The 25028-nt window shown below is 43.7% G+C and overlaps 2 protein-coding genes across 2 annotated transcripts; both read right to left on the bottom strand.

Moving 5' to 3' along the window:
- Nucleotides 1-189: 189 nt before the first annotated feature.
- Nucleotides 190-15663, bottom strand: LOC130491742 (uncharacterized). Its single transcript, XM_056865530.1, has 3 exons — nucleotides 14538-15663; nucleotides 3424-4534; nucleotides 190-1309 (listed from the first exon to the last, which is right to left on the bottom strand). The coding sequence occupies exons 1-3, from the start codon at nucleotides 15661-15663 to the stop codon at nucleotides 190-192; spliced, it is 3357 nt and encodes a 1118-aa protein (XP_056721508.1).
- On the bottom strand, nucleotides 3360-4514 carry ACTRT2 (actin related protein T2). Its single transcript, XM_056865428.1, has one exon. The coding sequence runs from the start codon at nucleotides 4512-4514 to the stop codon at nucleotides 3360-3362; it is 1155 nt and encodes a 384-aa protein (XP_056721406.1).
- Nucleotides 15664-25028: the final 9365 nt, after the last annotated feature.

The raw sequence follows: 25028 nt of genomic DNA, 5'->3' as shown, positions 1-25028 counted from the left end.
AAACTTACAGGCTCATCAAAATGCACTAAACAAGAGCTCTTTCTGTAACCGAACCACAAGGGATCTTTTCTTACCATGCTATAAAATTGCATCCAGCACATTGATGCTTTGTGCAAAGGTTTATTAGCCACTCCCCAGCTGTTCTGATTGACATTTTTTTTTGCCTTGCTGGTTGGTCATTCATTGTTTTTAGAAGCATTTTTTCTGCAACACAGTCGGGCCAACCTCCTTGTACTCCTGCTGCGTTACCCACATGCTCCTAAAGGAAGCCAAACTGGTGAGTACTGATGCTCCGATCCAGACAGAATACATCCTGTCCTCTGGGGCCATGACTTTTACTGGCATGCCCCGGGGTGCCAGAGCCTGGAGCTCCTTCACAAGTCTGTCGCTGAGACCAGGAAAGAGGGTGGAGCCTCCTGCCATGAACACATTGCTCCAGATGTTCTGCTGGATGCCTCCATTGCATTTTGAAATACTGTCCGAGATCATCTCATGGATCCCTGGTGAAGAGACTCCTGCGTCGGTGGGGCTAAAAAGAGACTCAGGAGTTCTGTATAGCTGGTCGTCAATCTTGACAGGATTCCCGTCCGGGAGAATGTATTTATGGACTGACCCTTTCTCCTGGCTCGGGTCCAAAGCGACGTAGCACATGCTCTCCTTGATGTTCTTCACTATCTCCTTTTCAGCCGAACTTGAGAAGATATGCCCGCTCTCCAAGAGAAGTGTTGCTAAATACTTTGTGATATCCCGGCCGGCAAAATTCATCCGAGAAATGCCGTGAAGCAGGCAATGGCCTTTATAGACGGGGACAGTCATGGTGACGCCGTCCCCACTATCTAGGACTATGCCTGTCGTGCGAGCCGAGGCATAGAGAGCCAACAGGGCCTGCAGGCCTACAAACATGGCAGGCACACAGAAACGCTCAAACATGATCTCTGTCATTCTTTCTCGGTTCGGTGCAGGGTTCAGTGGGGCCTCTGTCAGCAGCACGGGTCTATCTCTGGCCCTCATCTTGAGCTCGTGCCTGTAGATGTGCCTCCAGATCTTCTCCATATCATCCCAGGACGTAACCATCCCATGTTCCACAGGGTATTTAAAAGATAAAATGCCCCTCTTGGCTTGAGCCTCTTTGCCGACGTAATATTCCCTCTGAACAGGCCCGAACATAATGGATTTGGACTTTGGATAGCCAATCACGGTAGCGACAACGGTTCGTGGTTCCTGCTCTCCAGACAATCCCGCTTTACACATCCCCGATCCGTTGTCAATAATGACAGCTGGGACATCTGGTACTCTGTGGTGAGACATACTTGGGCAAAAAAAGAAAGAAATACCCACTCTGTATCTTAATGCTCTGGTAGAATGGAATGTTCTGCTGCCAATGCTCTAGATTTCTTCGAGTCACAAAAGGTGATATTTCTTTCTTCTAGCGAGTCTTTTTAGACCTCTGAACATGCTGCATATGTTTCAGGGAACGGATTCTTCTTCAAGAAAGCAGGAGCCAGCTTGGGAGCTGAAAACCTTCAAGGGCTGAAGTTCAGAGTTTACTGTTGAAAAGTGAAGACCAGCTGACTTCCTGAAGGGTCGTCAAGAAGATAGAGTAGCACGGATACCAGGAAGCATGGCACATTTTCCTCTAAGAGGAATTCCAAAAGGTTCACCAAAGAAGTGAAGCTGAACCAGCCTGTCATCCCTCAGGGAAACGTCATGCAAGGTTAGAGTGACCACAAAGAAGTATCTTGCATTCCAGCTCATCATGAACATTCAGCCTATAGAGTTCACCATAAAAGTGACATCAGAATAGCACCATGGTAACAGAGACAATGAACGAAGATTCACGTCTGTATGACTTTGCAAAGAGCAAGAGAGAAATCTCACCTTACAATGATATGTTAAAATTAGTGTCATAAGAAATGTTAGATTCAAGTCAGAGAGACCTGGATTCAAATCCTGCCTCTCAGTTATGAAACTTGTTTGGTAACGCTGGGCCACCATCACCTCTTAACCTAACCTACCTCACAGGGTTGTTGGGTGGGAAAATGTCTTAGAAAGGCAAGTTTGACTGATTAGCATAGTTATGAATTACAGGCAGCCTGTGCTCCATGGGTCTGACCTATAATTCTTCCTCTCCTGAAATCCATGACAACACTCTCTATTTCTTGGCCAAAGATTTATCTCGCTTGTAGATGTCAGGGATTGAACCTAGGACCTCTTGTCTGCAAATCACATGCTCTACTGTTGTTATGGCCACTTCTAAACAGGTCTTTGGTTCCTGCCCCACTCCAACTGTTCCCTTTGTATAACACAAGGATTTTGAAACAAACCAGCAAACGTACACAAATGCCTTCTTGTCATACTGAGGTGTTTTTAAAAATAAATAAACAAAATGCAAAGTGGTAATTTTTAAAAACATAAAAGGGACCATTGTCACTCATTGTCCACGAACCGTCCATATTTGTCAATGAAAGGACGTTCGTTTCTTTGCTGAAATGTGCACTGTGGTAGTTATGAACCAAACCCTGCAGCACTGTCCCCAGAACTTTTCAGTGCTTGAGGGGAGCGCAAATAATATTTTATCTCTGATATCATATCACAATAACACACCAGAAAGCAAGTCGCTTCCAAAATTAATTATGTCCTTAGCTTCTTATCCATGACTATTACAATGGATGTCCAGTGCTTATTCAACTAAATTCTGGAGATCAATCTGCTCATCAAATCAATTCGAACCTGCAAGTTTATCTATCCTGCACTAATAAGTCAACGCTCATTAGCGATGAATGCATTTTCCCAGCGTTGTTCCCCTGTTCTTCCAAAATTTCTTTGTAATGCATTCCATTCCTTTTGAACCTTGGTTTAACCAGAAGTTCTAAAATTAATTGCATAACTGGATCATACACACATGGCTGCCGCTTTCAGTCCCTTCAGTTCATTTACATCTTTCCCTTTCCCCGTTCTGCATTGCCAATGCACTAAAAAAAAAAGCAACATTGAAATGATCGTATGATTCCATCAAGCTTCTTTTGGTACAGTATTTTTTTATTGATGTTCACTTGCACACCTATGTACTGGTAAAACAACATCAAAGAAGAACGTTGATACATATCCAGATCATACCATTTTATCAGTGTTCATATGCACATGTGCATAATGGTTATGTAGAGAGGACTAGGACCATGAAAGGTCATGAGGCATTTACACATCTGGCCAAAGAAATGAATGACACACCCCACACAGCTTCCCAGCACATGTAAAACCATTTTAATTTAACCCTTTAAAAAAGGGATGAGTGCATTGGGTTAGACTACCTGCACCTCCTTGTCTCCATTGGTATTACTCTATACATTCCCATGTTCTCTTTAAAAGCATCGTCTCTGCACAATGTTTGGTCCAAACTCTCTGTAGTCAGCAGCAGTGACCCACATTTGCTTGAAGGTGCTCAGGGAAGTGATAATGGAAGCCCCGATCCAAGTTGAGAACCACCGATCTGGAGGTGATATGACCTTTATGGGAACACCTTGGGGGACTTTAGGCTCGAGCCCCTTGAAGATCCTCTCATCTAATCCCGGAAAGAGAGAGGAACCACCGGAAAGGAGCACGTTCCTGTAGAGCATGTGGCGGATGCTGGGGTCGCATTTTTTAATGCTCTTGGCGATCATCTGGTGGAGGCCTTGCCCACTTTTGCCAGCGTTGCTCGGTGTGAAAAGGATCTCAGGGGCTAGAAACAGAGCATCGCCAATGCTGATTTTGTGACCATCGGGTAGTGCGTACTCCTTTGGGAGGTCCACCGGCGTCTTATTATGATCAGGGTAGGAATCCAGGGACACAAAGCACAACTTCACTTTGATGTCTTCCACAACATTGTTCGCTTCTGGAAAGTTCCTGTAGTACTGCCTGCCTTCTTGAAGCAATTTCCGTAAGAACTCGGTGATATCTCTGCCACCAACGTTTAGGCTGGAGACAGCATGGGGCAGGCAGTACCCCTCATAGACGGGCACCGCATGGCTCACTCCAAAGCCACTGTCCATCACAAGCCCAGTGTACCGTGCGGAGGCATACAGAGATAGTATCGCTTGGATAGAAAGATAGAAGGCTGGCACCCTAAAGTGTTCAAACATCAACTGGGTGAGCTTGGCTCGATGCTCTTGGGGATTCAGAGGGGGTTCGGTCATTAGCAGGGCTCTCTCAAAGGCTCTCAGTCCCAATGCTTTGTCATAGATGTGCTTCCAGATCTTTTCCATATCATCCCATGAAGTAATAATGCCACACTCTATTGGGTATCTCAGCGACAATACTTCCCGCTTGTCCTGGGCCTCTTTTCCTACGTAACATTCCCTCTGTTTGTCTTTGGATAGTGTAACTTTGGTTTTGGGGCAGCCGAGAACTGAAGTGATGGTTTTTCTCGGGCCAACTTCTCCTGAAATCCCAGCTTTGCAGAGCCCAGATCCATTGTCAATAATCACAGCGGGTGTAGTGAAGACTTTAGACTTGTGTCCTTTTGCTTCACGTACCATTTTAAACTTCAACTTGACGTCTGCAAAGCTTGTGCCTCACCAAAGTTACCGTGCTGGGGATTCAAGGACATATCCTCCGGTGTCTCAAGAGACCTAGAAACATCCTACCATCCAAATTCTTGAAGCACTGTACCTGCATTAAAGATGTTCATCTCTAAGGTAACTGGGAAGTGGTGCTTGTAGACAATACTTAATAATGAGTGAGGTAAGTACTAGTAATTGTTTGGTGGTTTCTAGGAAACCAACAGATAGAGAAAATCTTAAGATGCAGAGTGACTTGATTGCTCTAACTGGGAAACTTATATATGTTTTTAAAAGTTATGTATTTTTAAAATCTTTTTTTTTAATAAAATGTATGCACATTGTTGACTGCAGCCAAGAAATCAGAAGGAGATTGAGACTGGGAAGGGCAGCCATGAAGGAGCTAGAAAAGATTCTGAAGTGTAAGGATGTGTCACTGGCCACCAAGATTAAGTTAATTCATGCCATCATATTCCCCATTACTATGTATGGGTGTGAAAGCTGGACTTTGAAGAAAGCTGATCGGAAGAAAGTAGATTTTTTTGAAATGTGGTGTTGGAGGAGAGTGTTACGGAATACCATGGACTGCCAGAAAAACAAATCAGTGGGTTATAGATCAAATCAGGCCAGAACTGACCTTAGAAGCTAAAATGACTAAACTGAGGCTATCGTATTTTGGTCACATTATGAGAAGATACGAGTCACTAGAAAAGACAGTCATGCTAGGAAAAGTTGAGGGCAGCAGGAAAAGACGAAGACCCCACAAGAGATGGATTGACTCAATAAAGGAAGCCACAGCCCTCACTTTGCAAGATCTGAGCAAGGCTGTCAAGGATAGGACATTTTGGAGGACGTTGATTCATAGGGTCGCCATGAGTTGGAAACAACTTGACGGCACTTAACACACACATGCATATTGTTAGATGGATTCATTATTCAGGAGAAAGGCAGTAGCTTCATGATAGAGTGCTTGTTTTGAATACAGAAAGTTCCAGGTTCAGCCATTCCCTGGTATCCCTACTTATAAGATCTCAGGCAGAGGGTGTTTGGGAAGAACAGTTCTTTGAGAACGAATGCCAGTTCAGGTATGAAGTGCTGAGCTACATTATGGACCAATGATCTGATCTGGTTTATAAATTTTTGAGTAGTGAGATTATCGTGTTATATCACAAAAATTAAGACACCTCCTTCCAAGGATGTCCATATAACATGGTTACTATTGTTGTTGTTATTTCAGCCTACACTGGCTTTCAAAGCAGCCCACAGGAATCAGAAACCATACAATCAACCATTAAAATATAATCCAATTTTTTTTGGGGGGGGGATGTTTTGCTGAGCATTACTTAAATACTACAGAGGAATGTCCGGCTGCTTCCTGCTCTCCCCTGAAGGCTTCACTGATGTCCACTGGCAGCAACCCTAAACCTGTGATCCTAATAACACTTTCCTGGGAGTAAACCCCATTGAATAAAAGGGACATACTTCTAATTAGACCTGCTTAGGATTGCTCCCTAATACTACTATCTGGTTCTCTCTTTTTCCCAAGGTATAAGATCAGGAAGGGTTAATGTTATTAAGCCTTACCGTGCCTCTAGAATCCAATAGGGCTGGTCCCCATTTGATTAGGAAGCGGTCAGTCCCCTCGGACCAAAGACGAATACCACAGTCCAGAGCAGGCCAGGATCCAAGTTCTGTAAGTGGCAATTAAAAGTCAGAAGTAGGTAACGTAGTCCAAGGCCAGAAGGAAGTCAGGTTTCAGAGGCTGTGCAGGGGAAAGTAGATAGGTGCTTAGCTACACTGAGAAGGGTTAGACTTGTAGAGCCTTAGGTTTGGGGTTTTATAAAGTTTGGTGGAGCCAGCTGGGTCCTTGATGGTCAGCTGACTTGGATGTTGTCAGACTCAAGAGCGCCAGCAAATGCCTCCTTGACCCACAGTCTACTAGGTAGAACAGGGGTCTTCAACGTTTTTGAGCCTGCAGGCATGTTTGGAATTCTGAGAGCAGGTGGGCTGCCACAGGAGATGGACCCCAACCCAAAATAGCTGCCACAGGAGGCAGAACTGACTGGAATACCTCCTTCTTCACACCTCAAGTAAAGAAGAAGAGTTGGTTTTTATAGGCCGACTTTCTCTACCACTTAAGGAAGAATCAAACCGGCTTACAATCACCTTCCCTTCCCCTTCCTACAACAGACACCCTGCCCTGTGAGGTAGGTGTGGCTCAGAGAGTGTGACTAGCCCAAGGTCACCCAGCTGGCTTCATGTGGAGGAGTGGGGAATCAAACCCGGTTCTCCAGATCAGAGTCTACTGGTCCAAACCCACCACTATTAACCACACTGGAACCAACACTGACAAGTGGAGAAGAGGGGTAGGAGAGTGAAGCATCAGGGATTTAATTAAACATTTCTACCCTGCTTTTCTTCCCCAAAATAGCTTACAACCATGGTGCCCATGAGGGCCATAGCACCCGCCAATACCTTTTCTGGCACCCGCCAAATATTTTTAGTAGGTGGGCGGGGCCAAGTAAGGCTTTTGCCCAGCAAAGCTTCTGATTGGCTGTGCAGATTTTTTTAAAAAATGTTGCTTTGTTAGCAGCTGCTATCACGGTACGAGGATCTGCACTATGTTACTGAAGTTATGCTGTGGCAATCATTTGGTGACTGGCTCCGCCTCCTGTGGCAGCCATTTTGTTGTGCTCTCCATGCCGTGTGGTTTCCAAATGTGCCCGCAAGCTCAAAAAGATGGGGGAGCGTATATAACATTGTTCTCCCTTCCTCCATTTTAATCCTCACAACAAGTAGGGTTGCCAGGTCCCTCTTCGCCACTGGCGGGAGGTTTTGGGGGCGGGGCCCGAGGAGGGTGGGGTTTGGGGAGGGGCGGTACTTCAATGCCATAGAGTCCAATTGCCAAAGCAGCCATTTTCTCCAGGTGATCTGATCTCTAATGGCTGGAGATCAGTTGTAATAGCAGGAGAGCTCCAGCTAATACCTGGAGGTTGGCAACCTAACAAGCCTGTTAGGTTAGGCTGAGAAAGAGTAAATGGCCCACAGTTTGCATGGCTGAGTGGGTATTTGAACCTGGGTGTTCCCAGATCCAAATATAGCACTCTAACCACTATACCTATGTTGTAATAGCAGGAGATCTCCAGCTAATACCTGGAGGTTGGCAACCCTACCTGTGCCACAATGCTTTTCTCTCATTTGGAATCCTCACTTTTCTCAAGGCATTTTATATAGGGTTCACAGGCAGTCTCCCATTTACCTCCTGATTTTTTTTTCCTTTTTAAAGATTTTATTTTTGTAAATAAGAAACAGACAAAGGAAACGCAAAACAACAAATACAGTCACATTAAAAGAAAAAAGAAAAGAAAAATATACATATAGTGTAATAAACAATAAACGATAGCAATAATAATGAACAATAAAAAGTGATATAATAATAAACATTAAATACTGATAACCGGAATAATAAATATAAGCATAAATTTCTAAAAATAGTTTCCAGATGCTGGAAAATAAATCCATATGCCATTGTCATCTACCTGCCATTTATTAAAATGTGTTTTTTTCTCTGTTAAACATCTTTTAATACATTTTTTCCTTTCTGTGGCAGACCCCAATTAGCAAATAAACCAAAAACAGAAAACTGTAAATTTAAAAAAGTAAGCTGTAATAGCAAGAGGTTCAATATAAATATGAGGGGGCGGGGTAATGATAACAATCCAATGTAGAAAAGAAATAATACCCCAAATATTGAAATTATTAAATATTATTATATAATGCTTCTACATTCATGTCTGTAGGTAAAGTAATGACAATCATATACGTTGCTCAGGCATCACAATATTAAACAGTGGTTACAAAAGATGTTTTAAATACAGACACTGCAATTACACAAAATAATAATATAAACCGGCGTAGAAATGTCCAAACAGTTTAACAGCTGTGACCTTGTTCCAATTTGCTATATCTGACAACAATCTAGTTTCTCTCTTCTTACCAAGTACCTAGGTTCAAGACTCCCCCCCCCCCTGTTTTTAAGACAGAGGTCTTAAACAATAAAACCATAAATCTTGTTTTTTCAAAAAACTTCATCAGAAGTCTTGCAATAAGCTACAGTTATATAATCAAATGAACACATTATTTCCTTATAGTCAAAACTAATCCACGTACAGTACTATTGTTCCAAAAAAAAATTTAATTCAAAAAGAAATATGACCTCACGGGACTTTGGAGACTACTGCCAAAAATTTAAATGCTATCTCTTGATATGCTGTTGCAATTGTGCCACAAACAACGCTCCATAGAGTTGGCAGGTCCCTCTTCTCCACCGGCGGGAGGGTTTTGGGGCAGAGCCTGAGGAGGGCGGTGTTTGGGGAGGGACTTCAGTGCCATACAGTCCGATGGCCAAAGCGGCCATTTTCTCCAGGTGAAGAGATCTCTATCGTCTGGAGATCAGTTGCAACAGCGGGAGAGAGATTGTTTATCTACGGCCCTCGGCCAGATAAAACAAAATGCATGGACTGCAATAGTAGGAGATCTGCAGCTAGTAATATATATATATGTATATAGCAATAATTATAAGAACAAAATTGTATACTTCATTCATCAACAAAGCAGAAAGTAAATTTACTCAGGAGTAATGCCACGCAGGGCTTAATTCTCACCAACAAAACAGAAGTAAGTAACTCAAGAAGTAAGTGCTTACTTCTGTTTTGTTGATGAGAATTAAGCCCTGTGTGGCTTTATTCCTGAGTAAATTTTCTTTCTACTCTTTAGTAACTTTAAGCCATGTGGGGCAACTTTTTGTATGCTGCAATATATTACTCTTGAGTAAATTTCCTTTCTACTCCAGAGTAAATTTCCTTTCTGCTTTGTTGATGAATGAACTTATATATATATATATATATATATATATATATATATATATATATATATATATATATATATACATACATACATATACACACACACATATATACACATATATATATATATAAAATGAACATAATTATAAGTGCTTATAATAATTCATGATGAATGAACTTATAATTATTGCTATATATATATATATATATGTATAAAATGAACTTATAATTATAAGTGCTTATATTAATGATGAATGAACTTATAATTATTGCTATACACACACACACACACACACACACATATATATATATAAAACTGAAAGAGAAGGCACTGAAAGAGAAGTGCCTCTGTGCCTCTGTGCCTCTTTCAGTGGCACTGAAAGAGAAGGCAGCACGAGGCTCAATTGCAAAGAACAGTTTATATATATATATATATATAGCAATAATTATAAGAACAGAATTGTCACAGAAGTGCCACAGGTTACCTATTTTCCTGAGTACCAAGGTTGGCAACCCTAGCGCACCAACACTAGTCTCCTCAGGTCAGGAGATGAGTCGATTCTCCACACCTGTTGGGATTCTGGGCCTGTTCCCTGAGTGGGCCTGCAATGGCCAGACAGCCAAAACGCTTCCCGCTCCAGCCAGGCGCACGAGAGAGAGAAATCAAAGCCAGACAGAGAAAGCTCCAGGGGATGCTCAGGGGATGCTCAGCTCCTTCAGGAGGCCGAGTGTTACTCGAGGGTGCCTCACAGGGAGGGAAAACTGGGGCGGAGGGTCTGCCATGACCTCGGCCCAATGCTGTCTGAGGCTATCTCGGAGGGAACGTCCCAGAAGGAGTCTGGTTCCCTCAGGTGAACGCCGCAAGCCCAGCAATGCCTGACGGGGCCTCAGAGGGAAATAGGGTTGCCGACCTCCAGGTACTGGTAAATAAAGGTTAGCCTGCTATACAGTTAGTTAGCAAATACAAAATAGCAGAAAAACAAGCATTCGATAAATGCAAAGTATGTCTTTGTTCAATTTAGGCATATAGTTAACATACAATTATATAATCATTGTCTGTGCAATATTATGCAGGATAGATCATAAACAACTTGTAATTACAAATGTCTGAGTCCCAATTCAAAGAGTCTTTGTGCGAATATCTCGCCAAACTTGCGCCAAGGAGACGTGGATATACTCTCAATAACGTTCAGACTTGGTAGTGGAAATAGCAGGTATCTTCTGTTCCTTTTTGCTATCTTTCTTCTCGATCTCCTCTCCATGTGTAGAAGTAGCCGATTAATCCAAAAGATCTTGCCATGGTTTCTGTTTTTTTGGCTTTTCTGGTTTTTAAAAGTTTTATTTCAATTACAAACATATAAACATAAAACATAAACAATCATATTAATACAATGTATGTGGAGCTTACTTTTTTAAAGTAGACCTCTTGCTATTACAGCTGATCTCCAGCCGATAGAGACCTCTTGCTATTACAGCTGGATGGGATGTTGATGCTTTTCCTGGCATGGAGGTAAATAGCATCCCATTATGGCTCTATTTAAGCGAGGGACCATTTTTTCCCAGGCCTGCTGGCAATCATAACAACAAGGTGGAATCGTTTTATACTAACCCAGTCACTTCTGTTAGTGTGTGTGTGAGGGTTGCCAACCTCCAGGAGATCTCCTGCTATTACAACTGATCTCCAGCCGACAGAGATCAGTTCACCTGGAGAAAATGGCTGCTCTGGAAATTGGACTCTATGGCATTGAAGTCCTTCCCCTCCCCAAACCCTGCCCTCCTCAGGCTCCGCCCCCAAAATCTCCCGCCAGTGGCAAAGAGGGACCTGGCAACCCTAGTGTATGTGTATTTGAATTTGTATTCCTAGCAAGTCAAGATTTGGAAGTCACATTTGGATAACCTCAGCCTACGAAATCTTGCCCTTTAGTTATTTTCTTTTAAACAAGTCCCTAGTCCTCATAGTTACCCTGGAAAGGAACCATATGCATTTCTGTACTGAACTGAATTATCAATGCAATCCAATCCACACTTAATGCCAAACTAAGGACATTGATTTCAGTCTGCTAAACCTGGAGTAACTCGGCCTAGGATTGCACGGTAGCTCCCCCACCCCCCAAGAGCTCAGCCTGTGCCTTTTGGGACCACTTAATTCTTTATTTTCCTGTGTATAGGATTTCCAATTTGTCTTTCAGGCTACAGCAACATGACATACACTTCTGTGTTTCCATGCAGGTTTAAAAAAAATGAAAAGCATCTGGAGAATGCTACTGGTAAAAGGAATAGGCTGCTTTCTTACTCCGTCTCATTCCCACCTCAAGCTATCTTTTCCCCATGGATGGAAACATATCTGGGGAAGCCAAGTTTAAACAGAAAGGTAGGTGGAGAGCAAAGATTTGAGCAGCCTTCTTCCCAATGATCAGTAATTATATCTGCAACCGCTTCTCCCAAATGCTTTTTTTGGTTTCTTTTTTTTTTTAAAGTGTTTGTGGAGGAAAGTATACACATAAGTAGCCAAGTACATGACTCCGTTTGGGCCCTCCACCGATGTTGAAAACCATACAGCTGGGCCATTCAGACAAGGAAAGGCTGCCTCACGGCCTGTATTCTCAGGAGTCTCCTCAAGTATGCAGACAAACATGATTCTGTAAATTATTCTGAAAGAAGAGGAAATGCTCAAAACCCATCCTGAGAAGGAGTCACAATGCCATCCTAAGCTGAGTAAGATTCAAGTCCAGTAGCATTTTAGAGACCAACAACATTTTCAGGGTATAAACCTTCGAGAGTCAAAGCTCCTTTCATCAGATATTCTTCAAAGAGTATACCCTGAAAATCTTGTTGGTTTGTTTCCTCACTCCTGCACATGAAGCCTGCTGGGTGACCCTTGGGTTAGTCACAGTTCTCTCCGAACTCTCTCAGTGCTACATACCTCACAAGGTATCTGTTGTGGGGAGGGGAAGTCACAAGGTGTTTGTTGGGAGGGGAAGGGAAGGTAATTATAAGCCACTTTGAGACTCCTTAAACTTTAAGGCTTAAAGATAGAGAAAAATGGGTATAAAAACCAACTCTTCTACTTTTTCGTAGGTGCTACTGGACTTGAATCTAGCGCTTCTACTGGAGACCAATATGGCTACCCTCCCAAATCTGTCCTGAGTTATGTCCTTCCGATTCCATTGACCATTTGCCTTAGAAGGGTGTAACTCTGTTTAGGATTAGAATGTAAATATCCTTCAACATGGGATGGGATGTTGAGAATACCTGAGTGTTAGTTAAAAGGAGAAGGAGAGAAAGGAACATCAGCTTGCTTAAGACCCTGAACACTTAAAGAATTCTGGTGGGAGAGATTTTCAAATTGTGTTCCCCCCCTGTTCGTGATTCCTCATGGGGCCTCTAGAATGTATGACATATTGGTGTAGAGGACCCAGACACAATGGTATACAGGACCACATTGGTATACAGGACAATGGGAGTGAGCATTCTGGCTCCATCCTTACTTGAGACTAATCATGCTGGTACCTATGCATGTACATCCCTAGGTCATGAATGCTCCTGTTCATGGGGAGCCTATCCATATATACTTTGCATGTGTACAAACCATGAACACATGAAGCCAGTGTAGTGATTAGAATGTTGGACTAGAATATGGGAGACCCAGAGTCAAATTCCCACTCTGCCATGGAAGCTTGCTGGGTGGCCGTGAGCCAGACACACTAACAGTCTAACCTACTTCACAGGGTTGTTGTGATGGTAAAACAGATAAATCTTTCCAATCACCTGGAGATGCCAGGGTTTGAACCTGGGACCTTCCGCATGTGAAGCAGATGCTCTACCAGTAAGCCGTGTTTCCACTTTTTGCTCACATGTGGCAAACATGCAAAGGGAGTGTGTGTGGGGGGGATATGCTAACTTTTACTCCCTGTCTACGCAAGTTGGTGAAGTACACCAATATGGTGTGTGTACAATTATCACTTGAATGTTTAGCCTCTGAAAAAGAACTGTTATACAGGCTACTGTGCTAGACAAATCATGTCAAGAGAAGGCTCTAAAGGGATTTTTTAAAAACTACAGCAAATTTTCTAGACCTCTTTGGATTGGGCCTGTTTCAATATCCTTGTCCCTCCAGTTTTCAACTACCTTGCAAACAGGGATGTCAAGATTTAGCAATTAGTAGGAACCAGTTGATTTCCATTTTTCTGTTCTTTTATTGTTTTGGAACTCCCATCTGTGTTGCATTCTATTCTTTAATTCTGGCCTAAGTAGAAAAATTCTACACTACAGCATGTCCAGTTTGCCACAGCTTTCAGGTCCCCCCCCATTTGTTTGCATCTATTTTTTTTCCATTCTGCATTACCAGTGCACACATGCACATTGATACAATGCTCCCAAATATGTTGTATCAATGTAACCGAATGTATGTTTGCAAGAATGTTCTTTTTGTGTAGTGTTTTACTAGTGTGCACATATATCCCTGCTCATTGTAAAATGCATAGCAAAGTCTTGAAGCAACCATACATACAGTTACAACAAGATTGCTTTTGGGAGGAAGGGTTGTCAGTAAATACACAGAGGAAAAAGACATGAAGGAATGGTGCACATATCATACAATGGCGCATCATACAAAACTTGGAAATTAAAGAATGAAATTACAGAGGATTCTTAACACATCAGTTTCATTTGGAAACAAGACCAGATAATTTGGAATTCCAAAATACAGAATGAAATTAAGAAGACAAATTTGCACATATACTTTGTTAATGGATGACATTTTATGAATAGTTTGCAAACGTTTTAGCAAATGTTTAAATACTTTGAGGTACTGGTCCTTTCCAAAGCCCCCCACCTTCCCTATATTTTAAATCTCCTCGTAAATTGGGAAGGTTGTAGTTTAGCTACTAGGCAAGAGAAGGATATCAGATCTGTCCTGCAGAAAAACAGGAACAAGATACCTAGAAGCCACCCTGATCCTAGTAGGTGTTTCTGTATTTATTTTCTTGTAAAGTTTGTCCTGCCAATAAATCTAGAGACAGCTGATTTTTTTTTTAAATATGGGAAGGGCCGCCAGTCTTGGAACTATTGGTCTTTTTTTGGAACTTCCACTCTCCTAGCAAGGTCACTAGTTAGGACAATCAATTTCATTAGAAACATTTTCGGTGAACTACACCTGGGCCAAAATCTTTGTAATCGTCAAGAGTGACCCACATCTGTTTGAAAGATGTCAAGCAAGTCAGAATAGAGGCCCCAATCCATACGCAGTACTTCCTCTCTGGCGGTGCTATGATCCTGACTGATATCCCTGCTGGCACCTGCAGTTGCATTTCCTTCAGGATACGCTCATCCAATCCTGGGAACAGAGTCGATCCTCCAGAGAGCAAAATATTTCCATAAAGATCTCTGCGGACGTCAATATCGCATTTCATAATACTGTTGAAGATCATCTTGTGTATACCGGGAGCTTCAACGCCAATGTTAGCAGGTACGAAAAGGGTCTCTGGAGCTCGGAAGAGTTGGCTGCCTATCTTGATGACGTTGCCATCGGGCAATTTATACTCCCTCATGAGTTCTTCCATCTTGGCTCTCATTTCTTGGATTGGGTCCAAAGCCACATAGCAGAGCTTCTCTTTGATGTCTTTCACAATCTCTCTCTCGGCCGTGCTGACGAAGGAATGGCCGCTCTCTAGAAGGAGCCTCATGAAGTATTCGGTGATATCCCTGCCAGCAACGTCCAACCTAGAGACAGCATGCAACAAACAATAGCCTTCGTAGATAGGGACTGTATGGGTAACACCATCCCCGCTGTCCATTACTATCCCTGTGGTACGAGCTGACGCGTAGAGCGCTAGTGTGGCCTGGACAGCAACATACATAGCTGGCACCTTGAAACTTTCAAACATGATCTCTGTCATTCTCTCCCGGTTCTGAAGAGGGTTCAGTGGGGCTTCTGTCAGTAGAACCGGCCTGTCGCTGGCTTTGATCCTCAGTTCACACTCGTAGACGTGCCTCCATATTCTTTCCATGTCATCCCAAGATGTCACTATGCCATGGTCAATGGGGTAATTCAAGGATAATACTCCCCTTTTGGATTGGGCTTCTTCTCCAACGTAAAATTCTTTCTGGCCGGCTCCAAGCATGGTGGCTTTGGCTTTTGAGCGGCCGACTATTGCTGTGATAACTGACCTTGGGGCGCTGTCCCCAGCAATACCGGCTTTGCATAATCCAGATCCATTGTCAAAGATAACTGCTGGGATGTCTAAAACTTTGGGATCAAACATCCTTTGGATGGTATGCTTCTCACCAGGAGAAGTTGCCTGATAAGGGGGGTAGGATTGGAGGCCATTGGAACGTTTGAGAACAAAGGTTCTAGAGCGGTGATGTCATATACAACAGCATCCTCTCGTACCAAAGAGAAGGTCGCCTAGAACTTCTGAGGAATGTTTTCTGGTGACCATTTCCAATATTTGGACCAATCCGATGAATGAAATACAAGATGGCATCTCAACAAAGGGAGAGCAAAGTTTGGGTAGACTCTGGAGTGAGGTTGATGGGTTAATGGAGAATGTGAATGGGCCTAACTGGGAACATCAAGTAAGTTCCTCCCATACTGTCCAACTCACCAGTTAAGATCCTCTTCCCAAGCCTTATTCTAAGTGGTGCGTGAGAGCCAGCATGGTGTAGTGGTTAAGAGCAATGGTTTGGAGAATCTGGAGAACCGGGTTTGATTCCCCACTCCTCCATACGAGCGGCGGAGGCTAATCTGGTGAACTGGATTTGTTTCTCCACTCCTACACACGAATCCAGCTGGGTGACCTTGGGCTTGTCACACACACTCAGTCCCACCTACCTCACAGGGAGTCTATTGTGGGGAGGGGAAGGGAAGGTGATAGTAAGCCAGTTTGATTCTCCCTCAAGTGGTAGAGAAAGTAGGCATATGAAAACCAACTCTTCTTCCTCTTCCTCCTCCTCCTGCCTGTTGAGGTGAGGCAGGAAGCAACCAGGCAAGGCTTTTTCAGTGGTGGCGCCTCATATTTACAATGCTTTCACCCTTGAGGGTTGCCTTGGCACCAGCCATACTTTTGTTCAGGTGCTAGAAGAAGAAGAGTTGGTTTTTATATGCCGACTTTCTCTACCACTTAAGGCAGAATCAAACCGGCTTACAATCATCTTCCCTTCCCCTCCCCACAACAGACATCATGTGAGGTAGGTGGGGCTGAGAGAGCTCTAACAGAGCTGTGACTAGCCCAAGGTCACTTAGCTGGCTTCATGTGTAGGAGTGGGGAAACAAATCCAATTCACCAGATTAGCCTCCGCTGCTCACTTTGAGGAGTGGGGAATCAAACCCAGTTCTCCAGATCAGACTCCACTGCTCCAAACCACGGCTCTTAACTACTACACCAAGCTGGCTCTCTTTGTTTGCTAGAACAAAACATTTCTTCTTACCCAAGCTTTTAGCTGAAGGATTCTATCATTTACATCTGTTTTTGTGGCCTGCTTCCAGCCTTAGTGATGTTTTATTAATACTGTCTTTGGTCTTTTATGCATGGCTGTTTCCCTCGCTGTCATCCCTCCAATGACTTCAGGTCTTTGTGTTGATTATGCATACAATTTCCGACCATCAGAAGTCGCCTCGCTGCCCACCTTACGTTTTCCTGTGCTTTCAAATTCGAGATAAAACAGGTCTTTGAAAACACGGGCAAAACGTGGGCAAACACAGGGAGAGAGTGAGGCGACCTCTGACGGTCGGAAACGGCATGCATAATCAACACAAAGACCCAAGGTCGTTGGAGGGGTGTTTGAGGGTTGGAGGCGAGTGAAACAGCCATGCATAAAAGATCTTTGACTGTTGAATGTTGATTTTATGCCCCTTGAGGGCCCTTTGCTTGTATTATTGCTGGTTTTAATATCAATAATTTTTGTGCTGGTTATTTCTATACTGTCATTGTTATATTGTTTTTACCTGGTGAGCCATCTCGAGCAGGTGTCTGAGGAGGTGACATATACGTTTTCTAAATAAATAACTAAGTAGAAGAGAACTTGAGGAGGATAAGATGAAAGAATTAGATTCTTAATATACAGTACATTTTTGATGTATAGCTGAGATTTTAAAAGTGCCTTTTTCAAAACACAAAGTGCCTCCCCTGCCCAGCGGAGTGTATGTTCAGTAGCTATCCTGGGTTTACGGCCCATAATGTGTGAAACCTCCCTTGAGTGTCTTTCAGTTACTAAACGTGGATCTGGACCATGTGAAATTCAATTCTACGCATGTTTTCTAAGGCCATTTATGCCTGGGATGTTTTGCTTGGATTTGCCATTCTCTAGATGCACATTTTTTCCCATCCAAATTCTCAAAACTCAACAATAAGCCCCCATGCAGAGATTTGAGAATTCGGATGGGGAAAATGGGCATCTAGAGAGAAACAGATCCAAGGCAAAACTTCCCATGCTTAAGTAGCCTAAGAAGTCTCACTGTTCAGTAGCACTTACCCTCAAGTAAGTGTCCATCATCTGAAATAGGACTTACCTCTGGGTCAAGAACAGGATCAGGACATATGCCTGTTGTTTTCTTTAATCCTAGAAGTGTTTGAAGAGTGGTGGCATGGTTGTAGCTATTGTTATTTTTAAGGGTAGCATTATATTTTAAGGTCCCTAGGAGTTTTTTTTTTAATGGGTGGGACAGGAGTTCAAATGTGTTATTGCTCTTATTGTTGTTATTATATATTACTTAATCTCAGAGCGTGGTTTGGAAAGCAATCAGCTTTGACCATGAAATATAAGCCAGAGTAAAATTTTAATACGGTTTTTTTAAAAAAAAGTCACCTGTGAGTGTGCAGTTAATGGTAGAAAGCCCACAGCGGTTGCATTTTAATTGCTTCTCCCGCTAGCCTTAAGTTATGGCCAGCTTCAAAGAGAGGGTGGCTTCCATTAAATTTAATTACTCTCCCTTGCAGCCAGCGTGGCAAAGGTGCCAGCACCTAATTAAAGGTGGTTATGAATCAGAAGCAGATCCCAGCTGAAAGAGGCAAAACGAAGAGGCACTTCTAAACGTAAGTCAGCCGCTTCGACTTGGGGCCATAAGGAAGGCATACTTTCTCGGTCAGGGGAAGTACGGGCATAAACCCTCTCAACGCTTTACAGGGAAGTGTGAGACATCACTGGAACAAAATGTACCTTGTCTTGTTCAAACACTATGCAGAAACATTCAATGGAGACCGTTATGGTCTCCTCGTCTTTCTAGAGCCTTCTGTTTAGCTAGACTGAATGCTAACCCCTCTATGGTTATGCAGGGCAGGATTTTGAATATACCATATCCAGACAGGACCTGTCCTTGCTCTTCTGCCTCTATCGGTTCACTAGCTCGTGCCCTCTTGGAATGCCGCTTTTACGAGAAACTTTGATCACATTATATCTCTCCCCTTTTAACATATAAATCTAATGTCTGTGTGTCTGACATAATGCCTTTTTTTTTACTAAGTGACAGGGATCCCAAGGCTACATTGTCAGTGGCAAGATTTGTTTCAGTCTTTATATCCCTCAAACATTAGATATATGCTGCTCAAGATCAATGGATCAGGAGCTTCTAAGGGATAAAGGAAAGGAAAGAAACCCTTCTGGGGTTCTCACCTTCAGATGTCACGGCAGTGGCTCCTGCTGAAAGGTTCTGGGGCTGCATGGTGACTGAGGAAGTCCCTCCCTCCCTCGGCAAATGTTTACCTGCGGCCATCTTTGCTTACGTGCCAGACAAAGTCTATTTAGCTTTGGGGTGTTTAATTTTGGCTAGTTTTGTCCCAGCAGGATCCCCCTCCCCGCAGTGAAGACAGGAGACAACCATTTATGGGTGAAACTAGATTTTATGAAATGGCTTATCTGCATCATCACCTCTAGAAGGTGGTGGAGTAGTGGGGTTGCCAGATCTGAATTGGGAAATACCTGGAGATTTTTGGGGTGGAGCCTGAGGATGGCGGGGTTTGGGGAGGGGAGGGACTTCAATGCCATAGAGTCCAATGGCCAAAGTGGGCATTTTCTCCAGGCGAACTGATCTCAATCTGCTGTAGATCAGTTGTAATAGCAGGAGATCTCCAGCTAGTACCTAGCAGTTGGCAACCCTAGTTGCAATTAATGGGCCACACATTGCCTACCAGCATTTTTGGGTAATTCCACCCTGGCTCCAAACCTGGCCAGTGTTAACACTGGCTTTGTTTCTCCTATGCTGCACATTACCTGTGCCAAGAGGTGCCTCATCCTCCTCTCCCATGAGGGTCCAATCTCGATCCATTCTGCAGCACAGCAAGCTGAGGTACTCTTGTTCCCCCATGTGCCTTTTCAAGTGCCAAAACAACTGTGGGGGTGGGGAGTGCAGTCATTTGGGCACTTGAAAAGGCACCTGGGAAACAAGAGTGCCTCATTTTACTACACTGTGGCCCTCAGAGCATTTTTAACGCACTTTAAAATGGTGGCGGCATCCACAGGTTGAATCCATGGACACCATCATGTCTAGCTTGGCCCTAAGACGACTTTAAAATTGGATTAGACATATTCATAGAAGCTAGGCCCATTGTTGCTTATTAGCCATGTGTTCGGAGACACTATGGACTTTTATGCATGGGTTGAATCTCCCTGGTTGGACCAGGGTTCATTGCACATTAATTTAACGCGATTTGGGAAAAACTGTATGCATTGGCTTGAATGATCAGGGACGAAACTGTGCGCTAATCGAGCCATGAATACAGAAAAGCAGTCTCCCAAGCTCAAATCAAGCCCCACCCCTTTAAATGCTGCTCTGTAATTGGCTTACCGTGAGAGAAGATTTCCTTCTCCCCAAACCCAACTGCCACATAAAAAAACATTTTAAGAACAAAAAAACAAAAAAGAAAGCAATCTGAAAGAGGGGGTGGGGGAGCCTTTCTTTTGCTCAGAAAGAGCTCCGAGGTAGCAGGAAGCATTTGAATTCCCACCTCTTTACACACTTCTTTGTGATTGGCTGTGAGAGAAGCCAATCTTCTGTGTTTCCCCCTAATGCAGTATGCACGTTCTGTGACTCCGGAATGAGCCAGGATCAACGGTTTAATTTGGGCCAGAAGAGGAATGGGAAAAGCCGGGTTCGCTTTGCGTCGAAACAGCGTTGAGCTTCCAAGGAATGAGATAGTGTGCATACTGAAAAATGTGATCCTGGCTGAAACAGGAAATAAAGGAGGTTAAAGCAAACATGCGTAAATGACCTATATCTCAAACAACCAGCTGCTTGTAGGGCAAGAGGAGTAGGGGTCACTGGGGGTGGGGAGGGGAGGATCAGGCCTTCCCAACATTTTTTTTAAATTGCTTTAAAGTGGCAGGGACATCTTCAGGTCAGACCTATGAATGCCATCATGTCTAGTTTGGCCCTAAGCATGTGGGCATCACTTCACCTTGTGGCAGTGAGTTCTAAAACCATAGAATCAGAGTTGGAAGGGTCCACCAGGGCCATCTAGTCCAACCCCCTGCACAATGCAGGAAACGCACAACTACCTCCCCCCACACATCCCCAGTGACCCCTTCTCCATGCCTAGAAGATGGCCAAGATGCCCTCCCTCTCATGATCTGCCTAAGGTCATAGAATCAGCATTGCTGACAAATGGCCATCTCGCCTCTAAATCATCAAGAAATGATTCCCCACTTAAACATAACCGATTTTCCACGCCTTATGGCACCCAGTGACAAAGATTTTGGCTCAGAAATGGACAAAATTAGAAACTGAAGTACATGGTAGGGTTTTTTTTTTTAGAAGTAGTAGTTTACTAGAATTTCAACTCAAACACCTGTGAACAGCTTCTCACAGATGCTGGCTTCCCCCACTGAGAAAGCACAAACCATAAATAGTTTAATATGCTATTTATAGGGCATTCTTTGCCTGCTTTATTTGAAAATGGCTGAGCACACAATTTTCCACTTCAAGAACTGTACAAGGCTTTGTGCTTTTATTGTCAATTCTCTTAAAAAAAATAAGGCAAACTTTCTCCTTTCTGTATCAATCTCTGAACAATGCACCGTTTGGCTTACTAAACACCAAACTCCCGCTAAGTGAAAACAGACTGTTCTAAAAACCATGCAGAAGGAGCAACTGAAACCTGGGTTTCTACAAATGCAATTAGAATGATGCTCTTGTGGAATTATGGTTTAAGAATGAAATCTGAAATCTGGTTCATAACACTCTTTTCAAGCAGAGATGGGGATGCCAATGCAGAGAAATAAATGTACATATGTATGTATCTGAAACCCTCCTTGGACTTTGGAATCCCAAGTGTCCTCGTCTAGTTTTTTAAAAACCTGACACCAAATACATTAGGACTTCTCCATTGTTTTTAGTTCCAAACTTGGGCTTGGATCCTATAACTTTGGTCTGCATGCACTTCTCTCTGGGCGCTCCTCTGCTGCACTTGAGGCTCAAGGTACTTCCACTTGCACTAGATTAGTGTTTTTCAAGGAGCCCTGAAGTGACTAGCATTAAATAAAGGCTTCTTGGGTGGTTTTAATGTTTTCTTGTTTGTTTTTTAAAGGGTTTTTTCCCCCTTGCTGGCTACACAATTCAGCCAGTCATGATGAAGAAGAAGAGTTGGTTTTTATATGCCAAATTTTTCTACCACTTAAGGGAGACTCAAACCGGCTTACAATCACCTTCTCTTCCCCTCCCCACAACAGACACCCTGTGAAGTAGGTGGGGCTGAGAGAGATCTAACAGAGCTGTGACTAGCCCAAGGTCACCCTGCTGGCTTCGTGTGTAGGAGGGGGAAAACAAATCTAGTTCACCAGATTAGCCTCAAGTGGAGGAGCGGGGAATCAAACCCGGTTCTCCAGATCAGACTCCACTGCTCCAACCGCTGCTCCTAACCACTATACCATGCTGGCTCTCTCATGTAGCTGATGTGATCATGGCACCCCATAGCTAATGAGATGTGGCTGCCACGTAACCAACTCAGAGTGAGAACAATGCTTCCTGCTTTCATTTTGAACTGAATGACATTTTTGCCTCATTTTGTAGGCCTGCTGAATTATTGCCAAAACTGGGATGAGGGCACATTTTCCAGGAACTTAAATTTTCCAGTAAATGTAACCCCCGCCCACAATTTTACTTAGTCCTATGTTACTGTGATGTTTACTGTTATGAACTGTGGGAATTGGGAAGGTCAGCGATTAGAAACTGAAATAAAATGGGTCTTCTAGATGCTAAATAGGCTGATGATCCCAAAAGATGTATTAATTCCAAGCCAACAGAAAGGAGGGTGGGGAGATGAGATGGAGAAGGGATGAAAATCAATGTCTGTTAAATAGGAAAAAGCGGGTATAATCAGTGGGGGGAAAACTATTTCATTTTTAGTTCCATGAAAGGTAAATGGGAAGGGGGAGGTCGAGAATGGGAAACAAATTATAAATGATACAAATAAAAAAAAAAGATGGTGGAAAGGAAACTTCCAGCTTATTAGCATTGTCCTTTTAAGGGAAACTTAAATTACTGATTTGGTAACTTGGAATTCCCTTGGGGATGTTAAGACATGGCCTTCTACTTTTTAAACCCATTACGTCTATCTAGTATCTCTGGAGAGAGCCTCAGTTTAATAGTATCATCTGAAATGTAATAAACCCTTTGGCCATGATGAACAACCGGGAAGGTACAAGCCCCCCAAAGGAGTTCAGATTTAATTCAAAACAATCTGAAAAGAGGCACTTTCAGCCGCATATATTATTTCCAACTCTGGGAAAATAGTTTGGCTTCTCGATCCCCCCCCCCCCCCCGCCCGCAAACCTTTAAAGAGGCATAGATCTTGAAAATGGAATGCCTAATGGACAAAGGCATGCTTGGCTGAAAATGTATGAATTTAAATGATAGATGGAAATACTGAAATGTTTAGAAACTCTGCTGCTGCCTTGGCCTGTTTCTCACTCTGTGATCTTTTCCTACTGCCCTTCGCAGATAAACGTTACAATGGTCAAAGTACATGGGAAGGCAGCATGGTATATGGGGAGGTCCATATACCCTTGGTCCATCAAAGTCAGTATTGTCTACTCAGACCGGCAGTGGCTCTCCAGGGTCTCAGGTAGAGGTCTTTAACATCACCTACTTGCCTAGTCCCTTTAACTGGAGATGCCGGGGATTGAACATGGGACCTTCTGCATGCCAAACAGATGCTCCACCACTGAGTACACAGGTTGGGCCTGGGTTCCCTGGCGAGGGGCCATGGCTATGTGCTAGAGCATCTGCTTGGCATGCAGAAGGTCCCAGGTTCAATCCTTGGCATTTCCAGTAAGGATCAGGGTGATGTGGAAGACCTCTGCCTGAGACCCTGGAGAGCCACTGGCCAGTCTGAGTACACATGAACACATGAAGCTGCCTTCTACTGAATCAGACCCTTGGTCCATCAAAGTCAGTATTGTCTACTCAGACCAGCAGCAGCTCTCCAGGGTTTCAGGCAGAGGTCTTTCACATCACCTACTTGCCTGGTCCCTTTAACTGGAGATGCCGAGGATTGAACCTGGGACCTTCTGCATGCCAAGCAGAGGCTCTACCACTGAGCCACAGCTAGGGTTGCCAGGTCCCTCTTCACCACCAATGGGAGGTTTTTGGGGCGGAGCCTGAGGGAGGCGGGGTTTGGGGAGAGGAGGGACTTCAATGCCATAGTGTTCAATTGCCAAAGCGGCCATTTTTCTCCAGGTGATCTGATCTCTATCGGCTGGAGATCAGTTGAATTAGCAGGACATCTGCTGCTACTACCTGGCAGTTGGCAACCCTAGCCACAGCCCCGTATATGATATAAGACAGCTTTATCCTTTTATATCATTAACTCGCACAGACCCTCACTATTTGATTGCAGCAACATGAGGGGACTGGATCGTGGCCAGCGTGCAGGTCAAAATTCCGCCGTGGGCATCGCTCCTTGATCTTCTACCATCCCGCCAGTTTCCACTAAGCAAACACGGCTGCTCTGTCTCTGCCAAGCTGGCACCCTCCGTTTATTTTGCAGAGCAGCTCATTAACAGCCGGGGAGGTTAAGAAAAGTTTACTAATGAAAAACACTTCGGGAAACTCCACCAGCAAATGCAGCTGTCGGAAGAACCGCAGAGACAAACCCACTCGGGTGGAAAGTCTGAAGCGTCCCATCCAGTGTCCTCATCAAGAGGATTCCCCCTCCCCTCCTGCCACCTAGTTTATAAATCCCAACGATTTTTAACTTCCAAGTGCAAACGCGTGGAGTCCTTCGAAGATGTTTACTTTCCCCTTTCTAAATATTTAAAACCCATCAGCCAAATGAAAGACAAAACCGTCAGGATTCTTCCCTGCTTGGATTTTGGCTCGCCTCGAGCCTCACTGGGTAAGGCTGAGTTATATAAACAGGAACCTGATGCCACCAGACAACATCTGAGAGGTCTGGAGATGTGCAGGATAAACGAGGGAAGCGTTAATCAAGATGATAGCCTAGAATTTTGCAGTTAGAAGTGCAACCTTGAAGATGACCTTCAACTCCTCCCCCCTCCTTTTGGCTTCTGCCATACACCTATTTTTGATTGAAACTCCTTGAGGAATTGTGCGTGGCTATGGGAAGGATCAGAAAAAAAAAACAAGCAAGGAGAGGGGAAGGCAGAATAAAACGTGGAGGAAGAAATGGGCAAATGG

Source organism: Euleptes europaea, chromosome 19 (genome assembly GCF_029931775.1).
Source record: "Euleptes europaea isolate rEulEur1 chromosome 19, rEulEur1.hap1, whole genome shotgun sequence".
NCBI lineage: Eukaryota > Metazoa > Chordata > Lepidosauria > Squamata > Sphaerodactylidae > Euleptes > Euleptes europaea.
This window is presented reverse-complemented; position numbering and strand designations above follow the sequence as displayed.

Excerpts from the sequence above, each read along its gene's own strand:
- ACTRT2 (XM_056865428.1), bottom strand. The coding sequence starts at position 4,514 with ATGGTACGTGAAGCAAAAGGACACAAGTCTAAAGTCTTCACTACACCC.
- LOC130491742 (XM_056865530.1), bottom strand. The coding sequence starts at position 15,663 with ATGTTTGATCCCAAAGTTTTAGACATCCCAGCAGTTATCTTTGACAAT. Across the intron at positions 4,535-14,537 it reads AGGTGTAGTTCACCGAAAAT|ACGTCAAGTTGAAGTTTAAA; the intron begins GTTTCTAATGAA and ends CAAGCTTTGCAG. Across the intron at positions 1,310-3,423 it reads CTGAGCACCTTCAAGCAAAT|TATGTCTCACCACAGAGTAC; the intron begins GTGGGTCACTGC and ends TTTTTGCCCAAG.